The 26018-nt window shown below is 34.4% G+C and overlaps 2 protein-coding genes across 2 annotated transcripts; one reads left to right on the plus strand and one right to left on the minus strand.

Moving 5' to 3' along the window:
• Window positions 1-177: 177 nt before the first annotated feature.
• Window positions 178-2651, minus strand: LOC118262187 (uncharacterized). Its single transcript, XM_035573343.2, has 3 exons — window positions 2494-2651; window positions 1680-1942; window positions 178-1316 (listed from the first exon to the last, which is right to left on the minus strand). The coding sequence occupies exons 1-3, from the start codon at window positions 2546-2548 to the stop codon at window positions 261-263; spliced, it is 1374 nt and encodes a 457-aa protein (XP_035429236.2). The 5' UTR covers window positions 2549-2651; the 3' UTR covers window positions 178-260.
• Window positions 2652-14560: 11909 nt separating this feature from the next.
• On the plus strand, window positions 14561-22470 carry LOC118262190 (protein takeout). Its single transcript, XM_050697768.1, has 6 exons — window positions 14561-14728; window positions 19447-19589; window positions 19900-19994; window positions 20815-20948; window positions 21467-21616; window positions 22030-22470. Exons 1-6 carry the CDS (start codon window positions 14650-14652, stop codon window positions 22182-22184), a joined length of 756 nt encoding a protein of 251 aa, XP_050553725.1. The 5' UTR covers window positions 14561-14649; the 3' UTR covers window positions 22185-22470.
• The last annotated feature ends 3548 nt before the right edge of the window (window positions 22471-26018 follow it).

Below are 26018 nucleotides of genomic sequence, written 5' to 3' on the forward strand. Positions count from 1 at the left end.
CTACTATTAATGACTAATGATAATTTAAAGCAGATACTCTACGGAGCATAGATTAACTTGTACATGTTCACCAATCATAGTTGATAAAAACGCCATCTCTTGATGCTCAGACGCAATTATACATATCTATTATATGGTTTTCAATAACTGTTTTATGCAATTAAATATGGCACTAAACGATTTATTCAATTTAATTTATTTAATAAATAAGTAGATGACAATTTATGAAATATGAAATCTTATTTTAAAGTTTTGCAAGTTTAAAAGTTAAAGAATTCATCTTCGTCAAATGGTGCTTTTTCTGTGACGGATTCTTTGAAATCTGATAGTTTAAACCCTGACCCTTGCATCGCGTCGAGTCTTGGCAGCTCTTCTTTAATCATCTCCTCAACATTAAGCTTATCAAGTTCCTGTTGCACTCTCTCTCTCAAGGGACCTTCTATGGCATCCATTATCTGATATCTCAGTAGATTCGGTAAAACGTTGACTGTGAACTCAATGACGTAATCGATAGTACCAGCTCCGTTCCAACGAACTTGAATATTTCCTACTTCTAAGTCTATGTCCCTGAATACTGGCTTCTTCGTTGTGTCCAGTGGCTGAGCCAATATTATTCTAGCACTGATATATTCCACAGAGAACGATGCTGTTCCAGCTCTAGACAACAATCCACCAATAGCAGAAATGTCCCATTGAGTCCTGCCTTCAAGCCTCTGTGTACCAATATCAAAGTCTGCGATGGCAGTATTATTTTCCAATTGGAAAGTTATATTCCCAACTCTTTGGAATGCAGATATACCAGTGATCCAAGTATTGGTTAAGGAGACTGTGAAGACACTCACTGTGGCGTTATAGTCCTTCATTTTATAAGGATCAAGATGCATGTCTCGTACCTTTTTCCGGACGTCAATGATCACCATGTCTAGTGGAGAAATGGAGTTGGGGAACTGCATATCTCCAGCGACTGCATCCAGCCTAGTGTTGATTTCGGCTCTAACTTTAGTGTAAGCTTCTTTCAAAACATATGGCTTGATGGAATCGAAGAGGAAGTTACCAACAGTGTTGATAATTCCTTGGAACATTCCGCCGAAGAAGCCTAAATTCTCAAAGTTCACAGCTATAGTACTGAAGCTGAGGTCTATGACAATGTCTTGTGCTCGTAGTTTGCCATCACGTTCCACGCCAAGTGTCGCTCTTGCTATGATCTTCAGACCAGTGACGTCGACTGTGAATGGCCCCTGCGCTCTGTTCAGCCAAGTCGACATTGTGTAGTTACCGCGAGCTTGAAGTACATCTATTGTCATCGCTGCGTGGACCTGGAAATATGTTTAGAATAATTTAGTTTCATCATCATCATCATTAGCCGGAACACGTCCACTGTTGAACAAAATTTGAAAAATTAAAGTTTGTTTTAGTTTACTTATACTACAAAAGTAGATAGCTAATGTGATGATCTAGAGTAGGACGTTTCATTTATTAAAAATAATGTGACGAGAGTAGAACTTTCAACTTTACTAAAAAGATACTTTAAATAATTCAATGCACACGATGTATCTAGTTAACTTTAGGCCTTATCATCTTTTGCGAATAATAATATGATAGATCAATGAGTCTATCGAGTGACTTCATAGTACGTTATCTATGTTTGCACCAATTATTATAATATCAACTTATTTTACCTCCATTGCTCCAATTTCAGCATTGACATAGAGAATACGGAACTTGCTAATGCCGTACACAGCCGTGTTCTTGAAGTAGAGGGTACCAAACGATAAGGACTGCTTCATGTCTGGTACAGGGTACGGGTCGGGTATAGCAGCTCCTGGTAGACCCACAGGATCCGGCTGTTTGAAGTGTTCGAGTATCGCCAGAACATTTTCACTTAGTTTCTTCTCTCCTTCTGCTAATTTCTCAGCATCAGTTGTATCTTCTTCCGTGTCATCTGTAATGTCATAGTCATCGCGTTCATTCATTGTGAAAGATAATCTATTAATCGGTCATATATGTTTACTAAAGTGATATCTAGTTATTAATAGTCATATTGTACGAAGAATGTGCTCTAATAAAATTTCTATGTTACGTAAATGGATTTTAATAGTTTCTTTTTCTATTGGAAGATACATTAATGGATCAAATATGATAATTATCTAGATATTTGATAAATATATTCATCTACATTCTAGTTACATTTAATTAAATAAAACTAAGAATAACGCGATTTTAAGTTTCTAACAAACAAAGGGCTTCGCAATCGCTTTGCGTATCAATGCAGCTCAAGTTTCAAACACGTGTTATTTATTACACACATAAACGACACAAACTAGAAAAATAAACTTTAACACTGTAGTAACACATCACAAAATCAAACTTCCACATATGTAACAAAACACAGATGAAAGGGACAAGATAAATGGAAATACGGAAGGAAGTATTAATGAGACAGATAAAAATCACGTAATAGATAAAAATGGTGGAATAAATGGCAGCACAGACCTTGACCGAAAACTGTGAGGAACAATGAGAACAGGAGCACTTTATGTAACCACATCTTGATTCAAAGATGGAAGTGTGTGTACTGAATGATGAATGGGGCGTGCTGCGGATCCCTCGCTCCTGTCGACTCAGGGGTCACAATTTATCTACGCTGCACTTCGTTATCGTTTGTTTGTTTATCATACCAATAAACGGTTATTAGGTGATTACAATATAATTTGTTTTAATTAGCAGATTGTGGATTAGGTCACTTTGTTTCATTTCTTAATGTCTTTTTTTATTGTTGCACTTTGGTTTGTGTCTGATAGAGTATTTAAAAAAAAAATACTTAAAAAAACTTGTGTGAGGTTTTTATACAGCCCTATTCGTTAGTATAAAATGTGATAGATAGACATTATAACATTTAGATAGAAATTGTTTTTCTTTGTACTTAAAATTAGCCAGTTATGAAGGAGCAGTTTAACAATTTGGAATTAGAATCTGACGCAGGAAGTAGCCTACATGACAATTTCTATTAAACCATGACAACATCACAGCAAACAGGAGAAAGGTCAAATCATTTTACATTATCCACTTCTTTACATTTTAACTCAACGCGAAATAGTAGGCGTCTGCGCAAAGGTTAAGCAAGGAAATATTTATAGTTTAACGCCATCTATTTTTGATGTCGGGAACTAAATGAGATTTGAATGATTTTGTGATCATGTATTGTATCAGGTGCATATGGGTAGATGTCGTTTCGGTTGTCTAGTATGAGGTATTGGTTTTGATTCTCAAGTCGCATAATTTACATTATATTACTACCCGAAGTGGGAAAAGAGTACCTTAGATTCAAGATTATCTCCGCATTTCCTTTCATAATTTTATTATAATAAAGTTAAGTTAGACTACCTGGTTGTCGATCCCTTCCAGCCAAAAGAGGCTTAAGCAACATTTTTTTGCGAATTTAAGTTACATACATATTTCAAATCAGCTATTTTCTACATCCAAAGATATATAAGTTACACTCTCAATATCGCAAAAAAAACTTAAGTTTTGGCCGGAAAGCATTGATATTTATACATTTTAAAACAAAAATTCGCATTACATCTTTACCCAACTAGAGACTTGGATAGTCGGATTTCACGACCAGCGAGGTAGTCTAGATGTTTCTATTGTAAATTAATTGTATAGCAACAAAATTTAAAAATCCCACCACAACAGGAAATGGCAACTGGTAGGTTCTGGTATGCGTTACACAATAACACATAACATATTTATACACATATGTATATAATTAGCAAAACATAAGCATTCCGTTATGGGAAAATATTTAAAGAACTTTGCAATAAGTAACTTTTTTATATAAAATTAGTATACAGAGTGTTACTAAAGTATAATCTCGTATGGTGTTGTAGAATAGATTATGTTTTCGATGGATAATAAGCAGAAGGAGAAGGGGGAGGCCTTTGTTCAGCAGTGGACGTCTCTCAGCTGATGATGATGATGATGAATGAGCAGAAATAAACTCTTACTAAAATATTTCAGTGTTAGTTTTAAAGTGACTTAATTAAAAACTCCAAGACGCAAAAATAAACTCGTCAAATGAGTTTTTTTATTTATATTAGGTATCTATACTTAATTTATTATAAAATGTACCTACAATCATGACAGATTTCAAATAAACGTAGAATAAATTGACTCTGTCTAAATGAATTGTTCTATGATGTATAATTACATAATAATCTCATCTCCTTAATCTATGACTATGAGAGAATACGTTTTAAGTCACCCTGTACATGCGTATGACGCATTTTTTCTATATACTCTAACTTCCAATTATAACCACGATGTGCCAAAAAGTTTTTTTTTATTATTTGAACAAAAACAATGGCTTACATAATATTAGGCCTATTTATTACATCCGTAGTAGGTTTAGATTATAGTTGCAAGTTTTTTGTCAATATTATTTTTATTAGGCAGGCCTCTTGTTATTTGTATGAGTTTTTCTGTACTAAATTATAAATAGAGAATAATGATTGCTTCATAAAAATGATTCTGCTACATATTTTTATAATCTTCTGAAGGGCAACAGACTGCGAACTGTTCGCTTTTTGTTAGAGTTAAAATTATGATTCGGATTTAATCTTCACAAATAGAGGGTCTTAAATAGAGAGACTTATAACTACTTGACGTATTCCCCTTGAGAAGCGATAATATCAACGAAAATTTTCCTACAAAATCAGCCCTTAGATAAACCCTGAGTTACTACCACATAAGAACAACGAAACATTAAGTACTTTTCTATTAACGGAGCGGCCGTTGTGACATGAAAGAAAGACAGACCAAAAAATAAATAAACAAACACACTCTTGCATTTGCAATAAGTAGACAATATAATAAAGTAAGGATCTTAATATATTTTCCTATACATACATTAGAAAATATAATAAAGTAAGTATCTTAATATACCTACCTATATATGTATACAACATATATGAGTCTTGACCTGACGCAACCTACAATACAATTATCATGTCGATCACAATGACGCAAAGGATTAAGTTTAATTATAACATAAACTGTGTATTAATAAGTCTGGTATTCTCATCGAGCTATATACTAAGTTAGTTTATTAATATGTTACCAACTAATTATATCTACAATGTATCTTAAGTTTAATATGTAGGAAACTTGCACCTATCATCATATTATTATGAAGGCGAGTGACACAGACTTTAAAAATAAAAGATATGTATGGGTACGTAACTTATACATACATACATACATGCATTACCACGCCTGTCTCCCATGGGGGTAGGTAGAGACAATAAAATGCCAATTGCTACAAATCTTATATTCTTCTTTCGCTTCATCAACAGTCATCATCATTCATGCTTGTTCATCTCTTAAGGGTACTTTTTTAATATTTCGCCAATCTGGTCGATACACCTATATGCCAATTTAATGAGCCCTGTACTGACTGTACCATTCATATCGTAACAAATCTCACTATAGGAGTTAAACATTTTTAAAATCTAAAACACTAAACTCTATCGAATAAAATTTTTCCCAAGCTTTTCATTTCATTGGCGACAGCAGCATGAATACTTGGTTAGTAATTTTCAAGTTTATCGCGAACAGACGGACACAATAAGAAGTCTTTGTTTTCTAGTACGTAAGGATACCGATGTAAATATGATCAAGGAAATAATTTTAGTTTAATACTTAATAAGGTATAATAACACATCCTTATTTAATGCATCTTAATTGTATCCTCATAGACTACTCCTGTCACCTACGCTGAGAATATTTCCATATAATAATGTTTTACATATAAAATGGAATTAATGGTGTGGTTGTTGTTATGTCTAATGCAAGTCTTAATGACTAAAGGCTGTAATCTGGTGAAGTGATACCAACAGCTCTGTGTTTGGATAGTTATTGTATTTAAAATAACTATTATTTAACACATTGAACGCCGTGGTGGTCTCCGGTGACCGACGTTAGCGTAGGATTTGCCTTCAACAGTTTTCTATTGGCAGTCAAAGACTTAAACAATTTTTTTCTTTGTCCTTAAGCTTACAATGTTGAAAGAAACGTTTCTGAATCGTTCAATCGCCTCCAAAGGTCTGCAATGCACTTGTAATGCCTCTGGTGTTTCAGGTATCCATGGGCGGCGGCGATTACTTATCATCAGGTGATATGTCTGCTCGTTTATCGGCTTATACCATAAAAAAGCTACCCACAGGCGCTACAATCAACCATTAAACAAACAAGGCATATCAAGTATTGTCCCAAACATACAAAAACTCACGAAGCAATTAAAGTAAATAAACAAATGCCTAGAGTTGGTCTAAAGTCTCCGTTTTTCTAACATGACATGGCAAATTATGTCAGTTTTTATCATGAAGCAAATACAAAGAGCAGATGTTCATATTGTAATGTTCCACGTACTAAGTATTTAATATAACCTACCTATATACACCTTTTTAGTTATAATGTCAGTAAGCTTAAACGTAAACTTGTCCGGCAGTCGCACTTGCAACCACTCGACCAACGAGGTAGGCACAAATAAATACCTAAGTATTTACCAGACTAATTCTAGATATTCAATATTGGGGCTGTTCATACGTTTCAATAGCTTATTATAGAAATTACAGACTTTCAATTTCAATATCCTCAGTTTCAGTATTTTCATTGTATTGTAGTTACGGAACTATTCGAAAATGATTTGTTAAAGTTTCGGCAACCTTCAGTTAATAAATTGGTCGATTAGTGTTTGTACGTGACAAGTTTCTGACATTATTGTACCATCCAAGGCGACTAGGAAGGAGAGGATCACTTCTGACAACGATATATATAACATATATGTATGTATAACAAAACAAAAAATAATACCAGACCAGAAGAATATGTGTCTTGTGTGTTCTCTTTTGAGTTTTTTGCAATCTCGTTACAAAAATAGTTCCTAATTCTTGAGACATGTTATGTTAATTGACACAAAGAAGTTTTTGCGCAAATTGCAATAGATATACTTTTTGAATTATAAGAAATTATTGAATAATGAATATTAATTTATTTTATTTTGGCCTGTATAATAATTTCATATGCCTCTAATTTCTAGGTTATTCCAACAAGTAGTCCATCGTCTTCCTGACATGAAACCGCCTAGCGGTCTTTGGTGAAGTCGGTGTCCCGACATTTGCTTGCAAATGCTTTCAGTCATTTGAAGATAATTGTCAAATGAATTTGATCCTAATTCCTAATACGAATACAGGGCATTATGCGAAGACTATCGAAATGTCAGGCGTCTCAAACCTCTGGGCCACCACGACATATTTGTTATATAATATTTAAAAACATACCTGTACATAATATTATTACACATGTAAAAAAAGGTAGACTCGTGGTCTCATAATATAAACTAGCCAATCAGCTGTTGTAGCTATAACCGCAAATTATGCAAAGGTATCAATGTTATGGAGTATTTGTGGTACAATGACGTCAAATCAATGCCGGTTAATCCTAGTCGAATGAAATTAGTCTTGGAATTTTCCTAGCAAGATGTTTTTGTAGGCTCGGGAGGTTTTTTGCAAACTTTGCTCTTATTTTTTTAATATTAGTTCCTGACTTCACTAAATAAAGTACCTACGTAGTATATATGTTTATTCTATTTATATCTATAGTGTTCTTGTGACTTTTTTGAGAAAATCTTGTCGAACAAGCGACGGAAATGTTATATTTTCCTGGAATAAAACTGTATTAGATTATTTTCTTACTTCACAGTATTCGATTAATTGATATTTACTATTGTAATCTACAAACACAACCCTACCTCCCATTAAAGCCGTGGCAGATACTTTTAGAACGCCTTATATAATATCAATATCACAACAAGTTTAGGCGAATTTTTAAAAATATACTTAATAGATGCAATTACCAGTCTGACCTTCAAAAACTAGAATTTTGAAAATGGTAGGTAGAGTTACATACTTGCTTCAGGTATAATAATAATATTTGCAACATTATTAATTGAAAATTACACAACACTTTGTAATATCCAGGAGTTAAAAATTGCAACTACAAACCTTTCAAGATTCAAGATTTTGTCTGTTAACACGTTAACTGCACGTAGGTTACTGGTGACCTACGTTAGTGGAGGATTTGCCTTCAACAGTTTTCTAATGGCAGTTAAAGGCTTAACAAAAATCTGTTGAAGGCAAATCTTACCCTGGAGCCGGTTGCTCCCCCCCCCCCCGTTAAATGTGCTGAAATCAAAACAATAACACAAAACTTAGATAAGTATAATTAGAAGGTAAAAAAGCATTGACGCAAATACATTCGGACATGCAAATGTAGATTTTCTGTGGAAATATAATTGTCTAGATAATAATGTAATTAAAAAGGTGGTTTGGTTAAAAGTGAATTTAAAAATAGGTCACGTTTTTGGTTGCTAGTTTTTAAAAATATTATTGAGAGGCTGATTAATCTAAGAGTAATTTTTTGCGATATATATGTCATTCAATGCAGAAAATTTCCGTGAGTCCGAATATGTATGTATATAAAAAATGTCGCTTACATCGCTTAAACTGATTCTCTTTTTTGTAACCAAGTCTACAGACCGAACTATTATTAAATTACCTGCCATAATCGCGGCTCTTATCACACTTCAGGAGATTAGAAAAACGATGTATCGAATATGGCTGACTAGCTTCTGTGAGCAACTTCGTACGCGTTCCCGTTGGATAACAAGTGAAAGTCATAGTATTCTAGCTTACAAGTGAAAGTCAAAGACAAATCATTTTCATTCGAATTAAACTGTAAATAACTTAAACCAACCATAGGTACCTTTTTATATGGCAACAAATAAATAAATAATGGTCTGACAGTCTGTCCGTCAGTGAAGATAGGTCGTTCAAAAGTCTAGCTTCGAATGAAGAAGAATCAATCGTTACTCTTTAAAAAAAATACATGTTTACAATTTCTTTACAGAGTCAGCTTATATCCTGTCTGTATATAAAATTTCACCAAAATCCGTTCAGTAGTTTCAATGTGATTGCCTGACAAACATCCAAACAAACAAACTTTCACATTTATAATATTAGTTGGAACATTTTAAAGAAAATGTTATTAAAAATAAGTACCACCTCCTTTTTGTGGAGTCGGTAATTAGACTAGAAACTAGAATCACCAAGGTATATAGTGACATAGATTAGCTTACATATATCTAGATATATCGGTCGTGGTAACCTTGGCATTTGTTATACTGAATGGTGTTGCAAGTTCAAGAGCAACGTGCAGCTTGCCCGAACAAGGTTCATTGGAGCTGATGTGTTTATTTATGTGTTGAACTGTTATATAATAAATAGCGTTTTTACTTTCATTTTATAAGTTATACTTGCAAACCCGGCGGAGTTCGTTTCGCCACCAATGATTTTCCCTGTTATCCTACTTTTCTCTTGATTTTTTCCTGAATTTTCTTTGCCTCCAACCTCACGGAGCCCGAGCGTGGAAATCGGTTCATGCGTTCTGGAGTTATAGCATCAGGAAGGAAAACTCGACTTATTTTTATATAATGCATAACACATTTTAGAGTGTTTTAGTAAAAAGTTTTAGTCCAATCCATCAATTGACAAATGTCTTTTTTCCTCACGCCAAAACTAACGTATTTCTATTTTTTTTTTACTATCGACATGCACCATGTCACCATTTTTGGGCTTGATGAACTTTGCACTCGTGGATCATCTGTTTTTGGTTAATTGAAGTCTGCTTTTAAACACAGTTCTTTTATTTTTATTCCTTCTATATATTACAAATTATTTTTTTAACCTTTTTAATCTAAAACTAAACAGATTCGACAAGTGATATGACACAAAAACATATATATATGTATATTTGTGTCCATTTTGTTTTAAATTAAGTTACTTAGATTATATTCATCTTTATAGTGGAAACTTTAACTTTTGATCTAAAACTAAATTGATTAGACAACTGATAAGAGACACACGCATACATAATACATATGTATCCATTTTGTTTTTAATTAAATTATTTGGATTAGTCATGATTCGCGTTTCTAGTGGAAACTTTTCGGTGTTGCGGAAGTGTTATTTTTGTTTTTGTAGGATTTTGGAAGATTATAATATTTTGATTCTTTATCATTAAGAGATTATGATTTCCATACTAATTCGACGAATTTAGTTCCGGTAATGAATCCCATATTCTTACGTATATTTTTCCACAGTTATTTTAATCGGAACAATATACCTTGGTAGTCTTTTGACCTTAACCATGAACTACCCATAGGTATTCCTCATTTAAGGAGCAATAAATAATTTGTGTTTAAGTTTGAGTTTGAGCTGTACTAGGAATACCTATGTCATTAGTTATGTAACTATATTGTATATTACTTATACATCAGAATTAATGTGAAATTGAATTCCATTAATACATATGAGTTGTACTTATAATAATTATGTAAATGTCTTTGGATGGAACCTATCAACTCGTCCTATACGATAATGGTTCAATGCATTTACGTAATAATACTAATAACATATACAATATACATATAAAAATAAATTGCCGTAAGTTTTACTATAACAAAAAAACGGTTGGACTGATTTGGATCATTCTGGTCTTGAATTATTTGTGGAAGTCCAGGGTAAATTCTGAAGGGACTCATGTGTACTTCACTATAGAATTTACTTTTCTTGAAGAAAATCTATTATTTAATAATTTCTTACGTTGACAATCTCTTGTATTGGTGTGTTTGTATATGCATTACGTAATATTGACTGCAAGGAGTTGAATTTAGTTCTGATCGATGTATTCCGACAAGTCTATATATAGATCTTAAAATATGTGAGGAAGTGTCATGTATCAAAATAAATAATTATATACGAACACGAAGTTATAAATAGAAGCCAGTCTATAAATAGTATATATATAGAGATTTTATTAAAATAAAAATAAACAGTAAAGTTATAATTACGTATTGTGGACGATGCTAATATATGTATAACTAATAAATAATCATTAATATAGGAATATTACAAAAAGGAAGTAGGTTGGTTATGGACAGCTGTTTGTTTTGTTTTGATTATTGTATTTAAAAGTACCATTCACGGACGAACATGCAAGAAAAGACTGATAACTGTTGATGAAGCGAAAGAGTAAATGTAAGATTTAGGAATTGGCGTTCCATCCATTGTCTCTGCCTACCCCCATGGGAGACAGTCGCATGTATTGTTTTTATTTCTTCATTGATTAATTTGTTCCTTATCTTTTAACAAGAGACCCTATAGAAGATGAAATATGATTTGTTCAGGCGAAGCATTAATGCGATCTAAATGCCAATGACCTATAACAAAAAGTATTTTTATGTAATTCCTAAGTATATCGCTTTATGATCCTTATTACTCAATACTCCTTCTTATCCTTTTTTTTGGAAATAAAGTATATGAGGTTATTGACTTTAATTTATCGTTTATAAGTACTACATGAGGTTTGGGTCATTACCTTTATTTTATCGTTTATAAATACATTTGAAGATGTCCATTGTTACCTGCTAGCAGTACCTATAGGTATTATTAAACCCTAAAGGTCATTCCTTTGTAAACCTTAATTTATTATTTTTCACATCGCAAGTATTATCTTCACTCGACCATTGAGACCTACGAACAGTTTCCCACGAATACTTTAAAGTAAAAACCCCGAAATGAGCTCAATGGTCAATCTTTGGTACAAAGTCCGTATGCTTAGGTATCTTTATAACTCAACATCAATAATTATCATCAGCCTGTGCTCAACTACGGGTCTCTTATATATAAGAGGGTTTGTCTTAATTCCACTACACTGTTTTTTTATTTATATTTTTAAGGGTGTAAAGTCATTCAATATCTTCTCCCGCCTTGAGCGAGGCGAGAGGAAGTGTCAGACTCTTACTGACTAAAAACTAGCCGATTCCTATTTCTGCTTTTCGAGCCGGAGCCCAGCCAAACAGTCCGCAGCAATTCAATTACACTGCACTTGCTTATCGCTTTTCGTCTGAAAGAAAGTAAGAGTAACATTTAACACATAGCGGAGGTTTTCGCAAACTATAAAACAGGGTGTTGTGGTATTGTTAATTTGTTTTTTTAATAATGACCATATAATAATATCAAGCATTTCTGTCTATATTCTTGCTGATTAATAGGCGTGACGTCATGTTATGTTATCACATAGTCAATACTTAATACTATAAATGGGATAGTGTGTTTGTTTTTACATGTCGCAACGGAGGAAGTTTATGAAATGTGTTATGGGTAAAGTTAGTTAGGGTGTTGGAGAGTGATATACCTACTTTTTTTTTTCTTTATTATTTAAGGGGTTTTTTATCCAAATGGATACGTCAACCCCATCGTACCTTATTATCTAATTTATATACTGAGTGATATACTTATACACTACTTTCTAACCCCTCAGTTTTCTAAAATAGAGGAAGAGGAGGGGGTGGAAGTTAGTATGGAACATTTCGCAATTTTTTAGATATAAAGCTTACACTGGCATGTGTGTATTCGTGATTAACAAAAAAATATGGGCAAAGGTTTTTTTTGGAAATCGGAAAACAACGGGCTTTTACTTAGTATAATACATATAATAAGTTTAATACATACGCTGTATGGAGTTAGTACTATATAACTTCTTACACAAGCCAACAATTATACTTTTTACAAATACCTACTCTTGGAAGATTCCGCACACGCGTGAGTGCTTTTTGATTTTTTGGCTATTAATGTTTTTCCTTATGTATAATTCTATGGGGCTTTTTTATTTTGACTCAATTGGGTTCTGTGTATAAAAGGTTTTGACTGATATGATCTGTGGCATACAATTTGCAGTCGTCAAATGTTTAGGAGCCATTATCTGGTACTAAGGATGCTTTTCGACAAGAGATGGGCTATGTAGCTGCATACAGCATAGCTATGCTGCAATGATGTAATACCTAAGCGGTGAAACGATGTGACCCTTTCCACTGATACTAAGCTATGTAACTGTGCGAGTAAGTTTCGCAGCTTGAGTATGCGATGTATCAATAGTAGGGCAGCCATCCGTAGCACGCATTTTTCCATAGGGCAGCCATCCAATGGATATAATTGGTGGAAGCCAAACCCATTCACAGCAACGTAGCTAAGACGTCTCTGGTGGAAAGGTCGCCTTACCGATTTTCATTTACTCTTTATGATTCGATGAGATTGCAATATTCCTAGCTTACACCCACGTGTTATCCCTAGTAGACCAACTTTGATCAATTATCACACTATCTATTGGTGATAACTGCATAAAAATCCATTCAGTATTTTTTGAGCTGAGGCATAATTTTAAGTCCTTTTTCGACGGGTAAAATCATCCAATGACTTCTCCTGCCTTGGGTGAGGTCAATGGGAGTGTTAGACTCTTACTGACTAAAAACCACCCCGTTTCTACTCCTACTTTGAGTCAGAGCCCAGGTAACCTTTTACGTCTGCAGCCCCGGATTAATTTTATAGTCTGTGGCATAATGTAGGCTCATGTGTGTGTGCATGCGTTTTATATATTTTTTTGTTTGTCTATTCATCTTTTATTACGGAACTCTTTGGGCGTCAATTAACTGACGTGCGCATTAATTAGTTACTATTATGATTTTTATTGAACTTTTTGCATACAATTAAGTTTTTACCATACACTACAAAACTGAATCCAAAAAGGTATATCTGAAATGTGTTTATTATAGTTTTATTAACGCTGTTTGGCTTCGTTTATTATACGGGTTTCTCCGTATAGTTACTACTGTTTTTATCATCAGAATGAATTAGACTCATGTTGTTTTCGACCAACAATTAGGTACCTACATAATGTATTAGTATAGACGATAAAAAGATTAATGTGTAAACGATGTTAAGTAAATAAGTTTTTCTTATTCAAAGCAGATTGAGCCAAATCTTTCACGTGGACACTGAAGAAAAGTGGTTGTAAATCCTGCTTCACAGGTCCTATGAATATGAGCCAGGCAACTGAGAGTAACAGGGTTCATTACAGCCTCCAATGTTTTAGGCTTAACGGTCTACCTATGAGAGACTATAGTTTTTTTACAGCGAAAAGGTTCCCTGGTAGATATTGCTCTTAGCGATAAGACCACTCTGTACCCTGCTTATACTATCTATGTACATTGTATAATTACTTACTTATATCTATCAACCTATATAAGACGATTTTTCACAGCGGAAAACTGAAGATAATGGCGGTTTCAAACGTCTTTACAAAATATGATATGTTTTGTTCACTGATGATTTGTCTATTATCATTTATTGAATGTACAGAGTTACCTACATCAGAACCTAGTACAATTATACATTGATATTTCACCCCAAAGAAACATTATACACAACAACGACATGTCAAATTGTCATGTATAGAAAACAGCACAACATCCACATCTTTTTGCGGTTTCCTTCTAAGCTGTCAGTTTTTTTGTATGTTAATAACATTTTTGTGTGATACATGTACCTATATACATGTTATATGTTCCTAAGTAGTCACCTTGGTTTTCGCATCGCTTCTATGGCCGCGGTATATAATAAAATTGATCTCCGTCCATCGTGTAGTGACTGTGAGACTCTGAAAGACGCAGTTAAAACACGCGTCACAGTGAAAATGTTTACGTTTAATAGATTTTTGTCTTCCATCTTTGTTTTATCTTGTGTTATAAATGGCTGTTTGTTCAAAGAGCTTCGTGAGTATTTTTCTTTTGTTTTTACTTTTTATTTTTGTTGGTAAGTTTGTATAGAAGGTGTTCTGGTTGCAGTCTTCTGTAATGAAACGTTTTGTTTTAATGTTCAGAGTTGTAGTAATTGTAACTTAAAATCATAAACATAATATTGATGGAATTGTTGCTTAATTCCAATATCGTTAAATTATTGATTGCCTTATTTTTGTTAAACTTACTCTACTTTTATATTGTTTTATATACTTACGTAGTATTTTTATTACTTTCGCAATTTCATATTTTTTATCCATTTTGTTTGTTGACTCATTTTCTTTTTTTAAATGTAGAATAGACAAATAAGATATAGAATAAAAAAAATAAATCGTTTCTAATTTCCGATATACTAAATTAGACTGCCTTGTTGGTCAAGTGGTCGCAAGAGCAACTGTCGGGCTATGGGTCTCGGGCTTCATTATACGGATTTTCGAAAAAAAATCAGTAGTAGCACGGAGTCTGGAATTATTTCCAGTATATGGAAATAGGCTCACCCCCTATTACAGTGTAGTGAAAAGTAGGTGGCATTACATCCCGTAATGTGCATCTCTGCCTACCCTTTCGGGAATGAAAAGGCGTAACGGTATGACACAATACTGAACTTCAAAACTATATTGGTTAATAAATGGTTTACGAACAGAAAACAATCTATAAATTCACCGGTGTAAACATTAGTTTGACCTACACATACAAAAACAAGATTTGCATTAAAATATCTCGACCTAACTCAGTTCCTCGTAGAGACTATAAAAATTAAAACAAAATATTATTGTGCAAGGATTTCTCTGAACATCATGGCAAACAGGCTATTGTGAACATTTAAAAATTTTTACCTACTTCCTAGTATTAGTAAACAATTATTTCATGGTTATTCAATTGTGTGGTATTTTAAACTAGTAAAAAATATAAGTACCGTATACTTGAATTATAGAACTTAAAGCGGGATATTTACCATGTTTATTAGTTTTTTCTTGGGTAAATATCCTGTTTTAAGTTCTAATGATAGTATAGTGACCATGTCAGTTTAAACACTTATACATACTTGATTTTTTTGTTTAAGATTAAACCTACATGGGAATATGCGTCCCTTTTATAACGTAGGACTAGTTGAAATAACCAGAACCTAATACCTATTGGGTTTACCGGGGCTCCGGCTCAACGAGCAGGAGTAGGAATGGGGTGGTTTTTATTCAGTAAGAGTCTGACACTCCCTCTCGCCTCGCCCAAGGCGATAGAAGCCATTAGATGATTTTCCCACCTTAAAAAAAGGGCTGGTTAATATTTTATGTAACATTTAGGTAATATGTGCGCCTTTACTAGCTCTTCGGACTTACTTAAGAGACGTGACGATAAGAAGAAAATCACCGATATAATGAGGAAATAAAATATACAACATGGCGGTGTAATGTTATAAAACAATGAACTAAATCATTATGACAAATTAATTAATAACAATAATACCTATCTGTAATAGAATATATATAGCTTGCATAAGTAATTACTTATTTCATTATTCTAGACTGAATTTCAATGTCGCATGCATAATTTATTTCTTGAAGCTCAATTATTTTGCACTTTAATAATATGTATATAAATATATAATTTATATAATTTCGCATTAAAGCGTCATTTCAGCACGTTATTGTGTTATGTGTTATAATTTTCATGTAATAATTTCTTCTTTCATCTTAATTATGTAAATAAATACATATCTTTTTCCGAGTTATATGTTCTTTCTAAGATTATTTAGACAAAACTGACAAACGCGGAAGGGAAACACTGTGAGGAAATCTAGGCTTATAATTTCTAATTATAAGTTTAAAATAGCCAACCCGCATTGAGCAAGCGTGTTGATTAATGCTCAAATCTTCTCTGTGTGAGAAGAGGCGTTTGGTCAGCAGTGGCCACTTATAGCCTGATGTTTACATATTTAAATACCTTTATACGTAGGCACTTGTTTCTAAAGTGGCAAAAACTAATCGTCCACACACTATGCCACTGTACTGATGTAGTGAAAAATTTCACGTAAATTGGGGAAAAATACTTAATAATAGTAATTAGGTTTTAGAGAAATATGTTATAGGTAGGTACTTATTACTTATCTCCCTTTACATTAATCTTTTATACCATTAATTATTATTTAAAAGGTACAATCGCCAAAGATGGCACGGTTTCTAAGGTGAGCCAAAACCACGTATTTAAAAAGAGTTTATATTTGTGTTAAAATGCCAAAACTACTACTTTTTTGAATAACTCGATTTTAAAATTAATTTATTTCAATATGTTACGTCTTTACTTTATTTATCTGGAAGATTTTACGTGGCTTTGATATATGGTGGGCCATGTTAGGCGCTTTTACCTTACAAGACAAAACAATGCTTTTATAAAACATAAATTAATTTAAACATAAATATATCTCATCATGATTACTATGATTAGTTACCGGTAGGGTCTAGGAAAACCCTCAACAGTACATAATGACGTGTTTACATAGATTTTATGTAAATTTTATTGAGTAACCGTAACAATTACAAGTTAATTAATAGTTTTGTAATTCTGTATTATAATTGTTATAATAAATTTACAGCTTGATTAAGTACCTAAGTGCTCTACCTTTGTTTTTAATATAAATATCATTTTATTGTTAGAAGTAAAGAAATCTTCTCTAAGATATTATAGAAATCTTCTTTTAAATAAAATAAAAATAGATCCAAACATAGAACCTCCTCCTTTTTTTGAAGTTGGTAAAAATGGGTGGCCTTGAACTATTTATTTCGCTGTTTAAATTGTTATAAGTACCTAAATCTAGACTAAACATATTATTTAAAACAACAAGAGAAACAAAACGCAAATATTATATATTTCTTCAACAAGACGAATTAATTAAAATATTACTCATTCTGTTTATTCAAATTAGTTTTATATTTATAAGACAAAAGATAATAATTATTGTTACGAGTAGCTTTGATGTTATCTATTCATTTAAATATTACCGCCATTCTTGATTATGCATTAAATGCAATTAGAGATAATTAATGATAACTTAAACTTTAGTAACGATTTTGCTCCGAAAACAATTGCTAAGGACTGGGTTAAGTAAGTAAAATGACTATGGGTTTATGGAGGTAAATGTCTAAACTAACCTTGTCACTTTATGAACGAAAAGAAAAGCGGTTTATAATTATGTGTGGCACTAGTGTGGGAGACCCATGCTTCTAACCGAAAACAGGTGTGAAACAACGCCTGCGTTGTGTGAGTTCTTCCCATTTCGCGATTCTCCAACTATCCTTAAATTTCTAACCCCCAAAAGGCCGGCATCGCATTCTTTGACGTCTCTGGTATCCACGCCAGCGTATACCATAAAAAGCTTTGCAAGCCAGGATTAGCATGATTTTTTTTTTTTTTTTTTATGGGACTTGCCGGTAATCGAGCAGACGTATTACCTGATGGTAAGCAATCGCCGCCGCCCATGGACACTTGAAACACCAGAGGCTTTACAAGTGCGTTACCGGCTTTTTGGGAGTTAGGAATTTAAGGGTTGTTGTTCGGGAATGGGGATGGGGAAGATTGGGAAGGGAATTGGGCCTCCGGTAACCTCACTCACACAACGAAACACAACGCAAGCGTTGTTTCACGTCGGTTTTCTGTGAGGCCGTGGTATTACTCCGGTCGAGCCGGCCCATTCGTGCTGAAGCATGGCTCTCCCACACTTAAAATGAATGAATTGAATGAATGTTAAAGTGTAGTTTCGAATATTTATTATCTTCTTCCCTACTAGGGAATAGAGGATTTTGGTACGTCTTATATCCAGCAATCGTTAAATATGGCCTAAGACGATGATGAGGGTTACAGAATGAAAATAAATTAGCTAAACTAATCTTATCAAGTTGCACATTGTAGCGAAATTAAAATCACAATTTAGCAAAGTTGTCAACAACAATGAGTAGGTCACAATTGTACATTATAATAATAAGCTATTGTTGCAAAAGTAATGTGTGGTTTCTGACGCAGGTAATAAGGTATTATATCCTGTGAACTGTAATTACCATGTAAGTAATTTTATTGTGTCTGACTGAAGCATGTTGTAGTGTCATTTTCTAGTGTAACGCCCGTGTCGTTTTGATATTAATTGTGTAATTGTTAACTAAGTAGATGATTAGGTACCTAAATACCTAGATTAGTACTTAGAATCTCCTGTTAACCAATAAGGTGCAGTTCATAATTTTGTTACGAAGAAAAACCCTATAAAATCCCGCTGAGTGTGACAGATTTTAATACTTGATTAACATCACTATTTTCTCTTGTGTGGTATGAGTGCGTTGTTGATTTGGATAGATTTAATGATGTTTTAATTTATTTAGATTTTTTCGTGTCTGGATGTCGTGTGTGATGATGATGATGTATGGGAAATTGTTTGTTTGTAAACGTACCCAGAACGCAGGAAGGAGAAAATCCTAGGTTGGTTCAACGATTTAAAGAAAAACTTTGTACTGGTTTCTAGAGCACAACCAAGAATTCTAGTGATGCCTGAATTCAATAAAATATTTGAGAAGTAATGTAGAACTACGGCCATAAACAATCTTGTTTACCATAACTCTGTAGTTTAATGGAAACCAACAAAACGTATCATTATACAATTTCATTTTCAAATCTTTCAATCTAACTTAATATTATTTTCTATATTCTTCCAGCGGACTACATCCACGTCTGCCAGAGAGACCCGGCCACAATCAATGACTGCGTCGTGAAGTCCATAGAATCACTCCGGCCACAGCTCACCAATGGCATCCCTGAGCTGGGGGTCCCCTCTATCGAGCCCTTCTTGATTAATGAGGTTTGTAAATACAAATACTTATGAGAGGAAGTGTGAAACTTTGGTATAAATAACAGTTATGTGTCGTGAGGCTCGTCATTATCATCATCACCAAGTAGACTCGTAGTGGCCCGCAGGTCTAAGACTTCTCTAGAGGTCTAAGGCTTCTCATGCATGAGGGTTCGAAACCTACCAATGGCAAAGTATCAATGTGACTTTTTCCGAGTTATATATATACTTTCTCAGCACGTTTAGACTCCACTGACGAGGAGGTGAAGGAAAATATATGTTTAATAGCGGTATATGAATTTGCTGTTTGTGTGTTTTTCAGATCAAAGCTTTGACATCAGACAACACGCTCATTCGTGCAAGTGGTCACAACATCAAAGTTACCGGTGCAAGCGCATTCGTGATCAAGAGTTTGTCGTAAGTATTTATCATCAAAAAACAGTAATAGTTTTTTTAAAGGTTCGCCACGAACCAAGTATTACTTAAATTTTTCCAGTTTTCCAAAAAACCTTATAACTGAACAATGTCCGGTGTCGGGCAATAAGTACATTATTGTGATACAACTAACGCCATCTACCTTTGAATACTGAGTGGACAACAGTGCACAAGTTGCAGTGGTCTGATCGAACATTGCTTATTGTTTTTTATCAGGACCGTGCATTTAGTAAATATATTTAGTAAGATCTTTTTAATAGTCAACATTGAAAATGGAAGCTAGAAGTATACTTCTAGCAACTTTTCTAGGTATATTAGGATATTACAGTACTGAAGCACATTTAAAATATACTTGTACTTACGTAATATTTTATAATAAGGTAATTTTGTATGATTTGTATGACTAGGTTCTGTAAAAAAATTTGCTTTGAGCAACAATTTAGGCGCTTAAAGATTGGATACTACCTACCTAAGTAGTTAATTTGAGTAATTATTTTAGGGTTGTGGAAGGTTTACCTAATATTTATTTATTTACACTTTTGGACATAACATACGATGCGGACAGAATGCCGGATGGCATTCTCTACCAGTCAACTATTGGGGTGATGCAGATATATGCAACAGTAGGTTTACTAAATATTAGTGTGATTGATTGTAACGCAAAATAATACATACTATGTGTATCTGCGTATGTCACTAAAGTATAAAGTAATGTGTAAAATGATTAGTAATCGCCATGAGCTGGGTTTGTTATGAAGCTGATCGGAATAAGAGTATACTTATAATGTGTCATCTATTCCAGAGTGGACCTTGACACGCTGAAGATAAGGGTGCGCCTGCGCTTCCCAAAGCTGCACTTCGAGGGAGACTACAAGCTGGATGCCCAGGTCCTCATCGTGCCACTGAAGGGAGAAGGACAACTGAACGCTGATGCTGGTGAGCTTTCTAATAATAATAAGTTTTTGCACAGATGAACTGCCTTTTCTTGTCTGAGTTACAAGTATGTAGTTGTTTTTATATCTGAGAGAGTCTGGTTAAATAATAGCTTCACAAAGTGACCAGCTAGCTGCTTCGCTCCCGTTTGCGTGGGATGGCCTATATGTTATTCCAGACCATATTTTACCCCTATTCCAAATTTCATTCGATTTCTTCAGGAGTTTTTGCGTGAGAGTAACAAATATCCATACTCTCAAACTTTGGTATTTGTTATATTATAGTAGACCAGTGGCTTCGCAAGACCATAATCTATACCTGTTCCAAATTTCATAGCAATCCTTTCAGCTATTTTGACGTCATTGAGTAACAAACATACACACAAATTCACAAACATTTCCATTTATAATATTAGTAGGATTATGGGGATATATTTTACGGTACTTTAATAATAGAATAGAATAAAATAGAATATTTGATATAATCACATTTAAAATAACAATACTGTCTCAAATTTTTAGTGAAATGTGACGCGGAGCTGGTGTTCCACTCTCAGATCATCACGAAGGACGGAGTGGAGTACGTCAAGTTCAAGAAGATCGAAGCCGACATCAGCATCAAGGACTACAGAGTCAAGCTGGACGGACTCTTCAACGGAGACAAGACTTTAGGTAAGTGCAAAAAAATTTCACAATTCAAGATGCGATCCGAAAAGCGGTTTGCCCATTGTTTACCCATTCTGTATACCGTGGAACCGTCACCGTATCCAATTTATAATATAACATTATACTTTTTTAGTTGCAATGTAACTCAAATTCCCACGCATCTTTCCACCACTGCTAAGCTATGTGTACCATTGACCCAACGCATCCACAGTAACGTAGCATAGCACATCTCTGGTGGAAAAGCATCCTAATACTTTCAATCCAAGTGTTGTTATTGCAATTTTTTTAATCTGTCAAACTTTTCAATGCGACCTATGCAAAGCAGAATTGTTAAATTCGAATTTGATACCTGCAATAAACTATCCATCACACATGTACCTAGTAAATAAGTATCTAACCATAATTACAATTCATTACAGGTGAGGCCGCGAACCAGGCCATCAACCAGAACAGAGGAGAGTTCCTCAAGGCTACCAAACCTCATTTGGAGAAGACAGTGGCCACGAACCTCCTGCGAGTTGCCAACAACATCGTGGACGGACTCACGCTTGACCAGCTCTTCCCCAAACCCTAGACAGAGTTCCTAATCTAGAATAACTTAGGTTTATAAGCCCACTGTGATTTATACTCGTTGAAATAGTTTTCTATGTGAGTTTATATAATTTTTGATGTTTACAAATGAAATGTTGGTTCTAATTTTTTACATGACGACATGACATGTGTTTATTTGTTTTTTTTTTATTTGGAGAAAGATAAATAATTAATTTATGTTGTAAATTATCAAGACTTTTATAAATAGAAATGGAATTAAAATTTCGTATTTAATTGTAACGATGTTTAAATTATATTAACAAAAATAACTTTTGCCTTTTATTTAAGTTATGCATTACCTGTTTAAGATTACGCATAATGGTACAATCAATTTATAATTATGTAAGTCAAAACTGCCTCGTTGGTCGACTGGAGCAAGTGCGACTGCCGGACAAGAGGTCTCGAGTTCGATTCCCAAGTCGGGCAAAGTATTACTGGTTTTTTTTCGGTTTTTCGAAAATACTCTGGAATTGTGCCCAGTATATGGCAATAGGCTCACCCCCTATTACATGGGACTTTTAACACAAATAGTTAAAAGTGGGTGTACATTGTATAGCGACATTACATGCTGTAGTGTGTACCTCTGCCTACGCGTGCCAATGGTTCGGCATAAACCTTAATGAGTTATTAAGAGCTTCTCTTCTTTAAGAGTTTCTTGCTCGTTCTTCTCCATTCGAAGCAACACTTTGGAACGAGCGCCTAGCTTCACTGACAGACAGACTGACGGACAATTCAATTTGACGTTTCAAAAGTGCCTAATTTAGGATTAATTTAAATAAATGCTTTGACTTTGACTTTGAGCAAAAGGGAAGCACTCTCCATACTCAACTTCTTATAGCTTTCCACATGTAAGACTGATGTTAAATATAACTAGGACACAATGTGGAACCTGCAAGGTACACGTAGGTATTACCTAGTATGGATCTAATCTAGAAAGCTAAAAAATAAAACAACAACGAACCACTCTGCCTACCCTTCGGTAAGAAACAGTGACATCATGTAACGTATCACATAAACAGTGTACTCGTACTAAGAGATGTCTTGCACAATTGTTGAGTGAACACGTTTGTTCAGCAAATTGCTTGGCCTGGCCTTATGAAGGTCACTCTATTACAATATCACTTCATTTTAGCCATGACATGGAGAACTACATGGTCTTATAGTCTCATACTATGCCGGTGATAATGCTGCTCATGTTTGTACAAACACCATAGAAAGTCTTGGAGGTTTTATTTGATAGCAACAAAAGATTTTTCTCAAATGAAGGTGTATGACAGGAAAACTGTAGTTTTATTGGGAAAGCTGAGACGGATTGGCACTAAATAGTTCATCATTATAATCAGCCCGTTTATGTCCACAACCGTTAGTACATAGATCTCTCTAATAACAGGTCACTGAGCTCAATCTTTGGCTTACTAATATTGCAAATGGCTTTATGTGGTGGGCTATATAAAATCATTCAATTATATCACCCGCCTTGGGTGAAGTGTGAGGGAGTGTCCGACTCTTACTGACTAACAACCACACCGTGCCTACCCCTGCTCTTCGAGTCGGAGCCCCGGTGACCCGTTAAGTGATATAGGAGGCTAGAGAGTAGGCTGCATTTTTCCTCACACATCATTCCGATTCCGATCACAGGCGAAGCCGCAGCTGGGACATTGATAAATAAATATGCATATTATTATAACATAGGTAGTGCATTCTGTGCGTAATAAAAGTTAGATATGAGCTATTAAAACTGGCCTACATCCAGTAAACGTACGCGTGACACGAGCGATTAGTCTCTGCTGTACAAGTTTTATAAATTTTAGACATAATAGTAGGTAATGTAGAGTACAATGTTATACAATGATCTTAACATCATTTTTCACGGCTATGCATTGGATTTGTTCTGATTTTTGTCTTTAAACTTACCTGAATTTCATCGAACAATCTCGCCCGTCGCCGTGGTTTTCGTTCTTGTAAGTTTAGGGATTTACAGCGTTGTAGGGATATACAACAGACATACAAACTGTTTTGGTTTTCATAACCAGCAAATATTCTTAGAAGAATGGAACATCTATATTTGAACGGCAGGCTGATGTCTAGGACATAGTTTAAGAGATTTAGGTTTATCAGAGAGCACTGCTATCATCTATGTCATATTATTATAAGCAGCGCCTTTAATCGACTCTTGCGAGAAAAATAAGGATGATGGTGACGGGGGTCCACACATATTCTTAAGGTACTGTCTGATAAGCCACGAAGCTGTGGTATCAAACAAACCACGATTACAACAAACGGGCAGTTTTAAATCTGATTATCGCTTGCTAATAACGGAAGGTGGAAACTAGTATAATCGTAGGTTGCGTACGCAGTTCCTAGATATTGGTCGGCTTCCTCCGTCCGCCGGCGGACACGCGCCAGTGGAATGACCTGAGGTGGTGACCTTCCAATAATACGGTTCCAAGTAGTGTTAATAAACCCCTTGTTATATTGTATCTTGACCCCGGCAATAATGTTTGGAGTGGTTTATTTTTTGAATTGGTCCTGAATTGTCCTAGTTTGTTTGTAGGAGTACAGACTTTTCGGCAGTCCAGAAGTTAATATACGTGCAAGAGATCGAATTTAGAGAAAAGTGCTTTCGATTTTCCACCGTGAAATAATGAATAAGTTTGAAGATTCAGATAATCTAACATAAACTATATTTAACTGTATACTAAATATTGCACTAGTGAATTATATCGGTTCAGTAAATTATCTACGGCTACTCTCTCTCAACTGAATCAGTCTTTATTTCCATATCTGCAAGCGTAGGTGCAATTGATGGGTTTTATTTTTTTTGATCGGGGAAAATCATCCAATGGCTTCTCCCGCCTTGGCCGAGGGATTTATCAGACTCTTACTGACTAAAAACTTATAATCCACCTTTGAAATTAATTGGCTGACTTTACATATAGAAGGTACATACATTCTATCGTAAGGTACGGACAGATCAACGACCTAACGAAGGCTGCCTTTATTTATAAAATAATATTAATTTGCACGCTCTAATTGTTTCGGTGTCACGTATCTTGGTATAATGGGAAGTCATTAAATATCACGCAATTGCAAAAATAATCACGCATTCTGGTGTAGCTTACTACCATTTTGTTTTTGGTACCTTGAGAATGTCACGTGTGTGAGAATTGTAAACATGGATATATTAAGGTAAACAGGAATATGCTCCTCATCACCATCATATCAGCCATAAGAAGTCCACCGCTAAACATAGGCCTCCCTCATTGACTGTTGAATTGAATGTTGGAAGCGACTCTCTTTCAGTGGCTCCCTGCGACCTTTATTAGGTCGTCTGTCTTGTGAATATGCTCCTATTTTCCTAATGGTGTAGATGTGTTATCGGCTAAGGAAAGATAACAGTCACTCCATGAAAATTCTGCCATCCAGTAGCATTTGTTTAAGACCAAGTACTAAGTAATACTAAAGAAAATAAAAGGGAAGATAAATGGTTAACTATTTCATCAAGCTGTTATCTATACTAATCAATAGGAGCTGAGCAGAGCAGGTAAAACTGCGCGGAAGTCGCTAGTTTTGGAATAAAAGTGCCACATCTATGCTAATTAATTTTGAGTCAAAACCAGCTTAATTTTTTTCCAAATAATATCGAAATTTTGGCATTTAAGCAACAGAAAAGATTTATAAATGACGCTGCATTTCACAAAAACGGAATAGTTATAATAGGGCGATGTCTCATTTCGCAAATGGAGTGTTCATAGATATTTTCGTGTTGGCAATGTGTATGATATGTCAAGAAGTGCCGATTGCCTTGACCAAAGAG

The sequence above is a fragment of the Spodoptera frugiperda genome, chromosome 12, assembly GCF_023101765.2.
Source record: "Spodoptera frugiperda isolate SF20-4 chromosome 12, AGI-APGP_CSIRO_Sfru_2.0, whole genome shotgun sequence".
NCBI classification, from domain to species: domain Eukaryota; kingdom Metazoa; phylum Arthropoda; class Insecta; order Lepidoptera; family Noctuidae; genus Spodoptera; species Spodoptera frugiperda.